Source organism: Helianthus annuus, chromosome 3 (assembly GCF_002127325.2).
Source record: "Helianthus annuus cultivar XRQ/B chromosome 3, HanXRQr2.0-SUNRISE, whole genome shotgun sequence".
Taxonomy (NCBI): Eukaryota; Viridiplantae; Streptophyta; class Magnoliopsida; order Asterales; family Asteraceae; genus Helianthus; species Helianthus annuus.
Window position 1 is genome coordinate 143,109,308 of NC_035435.2, and position 6,809 is coordinate 143,116,116.

At 34.0% G+C, this 6,809-nt stretch overlaps 2 protein-coding genes across 2 annotated transcripts; one reads left to right on the top strand and one right to left on the bottom strand.

Moving 5' to 3' along the window:
• The first annotated feature begins 256 nt into the window (after nt 1–256).
• On the top strand, nt 257–2,435 carry LOC110929852 (probable protein phosphatase 2C 61). The gene is made up of 5 exons (XM_022173044.2): nt 257–576; nt 871–1,170; nt 1,264–1,378; nt 1,496–1,719; nt 2,078–2,435. The coding sequence occupies exons 1-5, from the start codon at nt 412–414 to the stop codon at nt 2,270–2,272; spliced, it is 999 nt and encodes a 332-aa protein (XP_022028736.1). The 5' UTR covers nt 257–411; the 3' UTR covers nt 2,273–2,435.
• A 49-nt stretch (nt 2,436–2,484) lies between these two features.
• On the bottom strand, nt 2,485–3,881 carry LOC110929853 (short-chain dehydrogenase reductase ATA1). Its single transcript, XM_022173045.2, has 3 exons — nt 3,750–3,881; nt 3,381–3,640; nt 2,485–3,061 (listed from the first exon to the last, which is right to left on the bottom strand). The coding sequence occupies exons 1-3, from the start codon at nt 3,824–3,826 to the stop codon at nt 2,502–2,504; spliced, it is 897 nt and encodes a 298-aa protein (XP_022028737.1). The 5' UTR covers nt 3,827–3,881; the 3' UTR covers nt 2,485–2,501.
• Between the last annotated feature and the right edge of the window lie 2,928 nt (nt 3,882–6,809).

The following is a 6,809-nucleotide window of genomic DNA, read 5'->3' on the forward strand; positions in this document are numbered from 1 at the left end:
AGCTAGTGAATGACTCATTGTATATTTGTATTTGACTTTTGGAAGATGTAATCAAGATGAATATTCTAATAGTTATTAAATATTAAAAGTTGCATAATTGATCTATTGACATCAAGTTGCGGTGTTTGAAATCAAAGTTGCGTTTGGTTTTCATATTCTAACTATTATTTAATTATATAAATAAATCCCAAAAATAAAAGAAACAATATTTACAAAATTTTTAAACCAAGAAAAGTAAAAGTCTCAAGCTTGGATCTCTTATAATACATTAAAAATTTCAAGATAACTATGACAAGTCGACCATCTCAAATATATACATATTAGTTAGTATGTTTGTGTGTATATATATATACACCATTTGGTTTTGTATAAAGAGAGAATATTGAGAAGGGTGGTTAATTAACATTTGGAATGGGTATCTGCATATCCAAAGCATCTCCAGAGATTCATGAGATAGACTATGGTCATGAAAATGTTATTTATTACCAAGACACCATTTGTGATCAAAAGATAGGTTCAATCCACACTCATCAAGGATCTAAAGGTTTCAACCAAGATGCTGCCATTCTTTACCAGGTTTCTTTCTCATCACAATCCTTTTGTCACTACTACAAAAAACAGGTATCTGCTACGGAAATTATAAGTTATGGTCCAAATCCGTAGCAAATCCATGGAAAAAGTGTATTTGCTACGGATTTGGCCGTAACAGATACCTGTTTTTTATTGTGTCTAATTTACTTTAAACTTCAGTTGGATTTAACTCGGTCATGTTATGTTGATAATTCTTGTGTTATTGCTATATTGTTAATCGGTTGATGTTTCCGATGCTATGATTATTGCTAATATGATTTTTTTTTTAATTTGATGAAGGATTATGGAATGGACAATGGAGCATTTGGTGGTGTTTTTGATGGGCATGGAAGGAATGGTCAAATAGTGAGTAAATTTGTGAGAAACAAGTTGCCATCATTAATTATCAACCAAAGAAATGCCACCATGATGAAGGGTAAAACAGTAAATTATGAACAAGATGAGTTTGAATCCAAAGATTTCCATATTTGGAAAGAAGCATGTTATAGTGCCTTTAAAGTCATGGACAAGGAGATCAAGCTTTTGGAGCATATAGATTGCTCTTGTAGTGGTACAACTGCAGTTATTGTCATCAAACAGGTACCATGACACAATCTATGTTTTATGATTCATCATTTGCTTGTATGGTACAAGCTAGCACGCGATATGAAGCGATTGTTTTTTGTTCGATAGGGTGATGATCTGGTTATTGCTAATCTTGGTGATTCAAGAGCAGTGCTTGGAACAATGGCTGATAATGGAATTACCTCTGTGCAGTTGACCATTGATCTCAAACCAAGTGTACCTTGTAAGTATTGATTGATAAATATAAATCTAGATGCAAGTGTTAGGCCTGATCTGGGCCCGGCCCGGCCCATTCTGTTGTGTTGTTGTATGAACTAATGAAGAATCATATTTTGTGCAGCGGAGGGGGATCGAATAAGGAAGTTAAATGGTAGGGTGATGTCGTTAAAAGACGAACCACATATAGATCGAGTGTGGTTGCCATATCATGACTCACCGGGCCTAGCCATGTCTCGCGCTTTTGGGGATTTTGTACTCAAAAGTCACGGTATCATAGCCGTTCCTGATGTCTCCTATCACCGATTGACCCCAAACGATCAATTCATCGTTCTTGCAAGTGACGGGGTAAGTCAAATACATATGATCTCATCATGCTACTTGACCACAACTTTCTACTATTTACGATGGTCGATCGATTTAGATTATTTTTTTTATTGTCAACGAGTTACATATTAAAAATAAAAAAATTAATAATAAATGAATTTACCTTGTCATAACCTCTTCACTTGCTTATTGGTTATTATTTCAATGATACTTGTTTTAATTATTTTTCCTTTTATACAACCATGTCATTAATGGGATTTGAACTCATGACCTCTTGGTTGTTGGACCCAATCACGACTCAGATTGACTCATTGACCCGTTTGATTAGTAAACTGGTCGAACCACACCCTCCACGGTTACTAAATCTTCAAATTTTCAGATTTGGGATGTGCTTAGCAACAACACCGTAGCATCCATAGTGTGGGGAGCAGAGAGTGAAGACTCAGCAGCAAAAGAAGTAGTTGCAGCCGCAACCGCAGCTTGGAAACAGAAGTTCCCTTCATCGAAGAGGGACGATTGCTCCGTCATCTGCTTATTCTTCCATAAAAAGAAGCAACAAGACTTGGACTTGTAGTACTCGAAACCTCTTTGACACACTCGTGACATACACAACTTCCTACATTTGTGTTATTTGTTTCATGTATATGTGAAAAGATAGTCTCATGATAAAGGGTGAATAGGTTTTTGATATGATATTAAAGTTTCAATATGATTATATTATTAAAACTTAAATTAAATAGTTCATAAAATACAGACAACACCAAAGTGATTATTTGCACTAATTGATTAGTCATGTTTTTTAACTAGCTAGGATGATCTGATTCTGTCTTTTTTTCACGATAAATGAAAGTCATGTTAACCGAAGAAGAAGTAAATCCCCCGTCGATAACAAGATTATGGCCCGTTATAAATCCAGCTTCATCGCTAGCCAAAAACAAAACAGCATGTGCAACATCTTCAACCAATCCACATCTCCCTTTTAATAAACTCGCATTCTCGCCCATTTTCTGTTGCACTTCTTCCGCCGTTATATCCTTCACAAAACCACGATACGCGTCCACTAGCATTGGTGATAGCACGGCATGAGGTAACACACAATTCACACGGATCCCATATGTGCCCAACTCGCATGAAGAGCTTCTTGTTAATCCAAGAATTGCCTCTTTGGTTAATGTATACGCGTGTGATCCAAGGCCGCCCATGATGGCGGCTGTGCTTGACGAGTTTATGATAGCACCACCTTTTCCGCCTGAGATCATAGCGCGTGCAGCGTGCTTGGTCCCGTGTATAACCCCATTCATGTTAACTCCAATTACTTTTGAGATCCTTTTCATGTCAAGAGTTGTAATGCTTCCTCCTTCATCTATGCACAAGAAAATTTCTCACATCATTTGGGTGGTATTAAACTATTTATTTAATCTTTAACAAGCATACATCTTTAACTGTTTATTGTCATATTTTCTCTTCTACTACTAAGTTACTAATATATACTTTATGTTACATGTATTTTATAGTGTAAAGAAACAATAAAGGGGGGATTTTTAGCTAGAGCTACTGCTCTTGAGATAGAGGTAAGGTTTGCTCTCATCTCACCCTCTGCAGACCCTACTCTATAAGTGGGATTTTAATGTGTACGTTTGTTTATTTGTTTGTATTTAGCACTAGAAAATACTAAAGTTTACCTCCAATTCCGGCATTATTGTACATGATATCTAGTCTCCCTTTCCAAGTTATAGCGAGTTGAACAGCCGCTTCTACATCAGATTCTATCGATACATCACAATGCACAAAACGACCGTTAATTGAATTTGCAAGACTTGTGCCCAAATCATCCAAAATATCAGCAATAACGACATGTGCCCCGTTCTCCGCCATTAACTTCGCTGTGGCAGCGCCTATTCCTCTTGCTCCGCCGGTTACCACTGCCACTTTGTTCATTAACCTTGTCACATGAACATAAACATTCTTTTCAGAAAGAAAGTCTTTAAAAAATTTAAATGTTTTTGGTAAAAAAAAGAAAATACATATTATGCATGGTAAATAAATACAACCTTTTTGTTGTAATAATGTGGGCATGACCATTGCTATGACCATTACTGTGACCATTACTATGACCATTTTGCTCCATTGCTTTGAGGATTACATAAGTAAGATCAAGGGGGCATTGCCTTTATAGACACAAGTAGGGAGGGAGATGGGTTCCCTTTGTATGAATCATGAATGTTTTACTTGCATGCACTTACCATTCTCTTCAACCATTTTCCACCTATTATTTTGCTAACCTTTCTTTTCATTCAACAAACATGCATCAATATGATAGATTAATTTTATTATAGTTTTTATTTACATATTCAAAGATAAAGATGTATACAAAAATTTTCTTCACAACTAATTGTGAAGCGGTGGTGGCCTGGTGGGGTGGTTTAATTCGCAACGTATCACACTAGACTAAAGCCAAAAAAAAATATATATTAAAAAAAGGACTCATCAAAGGAAATTCTAGCAATTTGTCATCAAAGTGACAAAATTGAAATTAAACGCTTAAATAAAAAAATAGAATTTAAATGTGACAACTAATAACTTGCATGAGTGAGTGATAGTTCCCAATTAAATGAAAATTAATAAGCAAGAGCATGTTTTTAACTCTTCTTTTGCACCAATCCATGTACATATGAGTGGATCATTCAAGTTTTTAGCCCCTCGTCCACTTCACCCGCAAAAAATAAATAAATAAAATAAAATCACACTGAACAACTCGAAAAACTGATTATTTAACAACAAATACCTTTTTTTGCCAATGATCCTCGACCGACCAACTGGTTTGGGGGAAGGTGGGAAGGTTTACCCACTTATGAGGGGTTCCTGTTCAGGAGGTCTCTGGGTCGCATTTTGCGAGAGATGAACTGTGACACTGGTTTAAACTGACAATAATATGCCAACCGCGGGATTCCTACTCGTGACCTGCGTGATCAAAGGCCAGGCCGTCCAAAAAAAACAACAAATACCTTTTGACCCGTTAAACATGTTTGGCACATTGAGATGGACGATTTCTTGACACCTAGTTCTCACATGGGCTGTCAAATCGATCACGAAGAGGATCATGATTTTGAATCTTTTTATACAAGTCACTACAACTTAGTAGAAAGAGAATCATGAACAAGACGAAACAGACTTCAACAACAAATTGATGGAGCAAATGACAGATTTTACAGAAGCTAGCAAATGTGCCAGAAAAAATAATAACTATTTAGATAACAAAAAAATTATGTATGCCATATAACTAATCAGGGTCCGTCTCCTAGGGGCCCAACTTTTTTATTATATTATATACTAGATTAAAATCTCGTGTATTATTATATAAATATAATTTTATATAGTAAATGATAAAAAGATGTATTTAAAAAAACCCTCGTATATTGCACGCATTAAATAAAATATAATGTCATATGTTAATATAAATAGTGATCAAGATTTATCTTTTAAAAATAAACATCGATGTACTATTTACTTATTATAACATTTTACTTTGTTTTTTTTATTTTGCATAATTGTAATTTTATATAATAAATAATAAAAAAATGTATCTTTAAAAACAAAACTCGTATATTGCATGTGTTTAATAAAATATAATGTCATATGTTAACACATACAGTTGTCAAGATTGATCTTTTAAAAGTGAACTTTAGTGTACTATTTACTTATTATAACATTTTTCTTTATTACATATGTACTCTTAACTAATTTTTTTGTTTAAAATTATTATTATTATTATTATTTAATATGATCATAATAGAAATAAACGTTTATATTCTTATCTAATTTTTGTTTAAAATTATTATTATTATTATTATTTAATATGATCATAATAAAAACAAATGTTTATCCTTATCTAAATATTTATTCTTATCTAAAAAAATATATCTTTAAAAAAACTCATATATTGCACGTGTTTAATAAAATATAATGACATATGTTAACACATCCAATCATCCAGATTTATCTTTTAAAAATAAACTTTAATGTACTATTTACTTATTATAACATTTTACTTTGTTAAATATGTATTCTTAACTAATTTTTTCTTTAGAATTATTATTATTATTACTTAATATGATCATAATAAAAATAAACGTTTATATTCTATCTAATTTTTGCTTTAAAATTATTATTATTATTTAATATGATCATAATAAATACAAATGCTTATCCTTATCTAAATATTTATTCATATCTAATATTTTTGTTTAAAATTATTTTTACTATTTAATATGAGAGATAAATATGAAAATAATGTGAGAAAACACCAGGAAGTGACAGGCGTCCAAAAAAGGGAAAATGGATTATATCACCCTAAACTAAGCAAAATTGGCTAATAACACTCCTAACTTTCAATTTGGCTCCCACCACCCTCTACTTAACATTTTGGTGTCAGTGTCACCCCTTCGTTAAATAATCACTAACTGAGTTTGTTTTTTAATCCGACGTGGCATGGAGATGATAAGGTGGACATCATACGTGGACAGACCCTTTATCATCTTTGTAAATCACCCAAACCCATCTTCCCAAATCTTCACCAATGGTACTGGCTCCACCGTCAAACACGCAATCGACAGAATCGGACACCTTCTCAGTCAAGGCAAACTCACAAACATCATCGGCATCCCCACTTCACAATCACCTCCACCAACCACCATCACCTCTGCCAACATGGATCGAAGCACAAATCTCACCGGCAACGATAAAAACAACAACCAATACCTAAAATTAACAACAAACACAACCCAAAATCAAGCTTGCAACCGGAGATTTGGACTCGAGAAGCCATGGTCTATTCTCGTTTCATATCTGAGCGACGAAGTCTCCGATCAACATGGTTCCGTCCTTATCAATAACCTTAAAGGCGTCACGAAGCTGTCGATCAAAGGGTTCCGGTTTGAGGTGCTTGTTCATGAGCTCAGTGAAACGGTTAAAGTCAAACGGAGATGTGAGTTTTTCTTCGGAGATGATGGAGTCGTCGTCGTCTCCTTTATCATCTCTGTAAATCAAGGTAGAGAGAAGGAGAGTTATCTCTTCAATATTGTTTTGTTTATTTTCCTTATTGACTTCGGAGA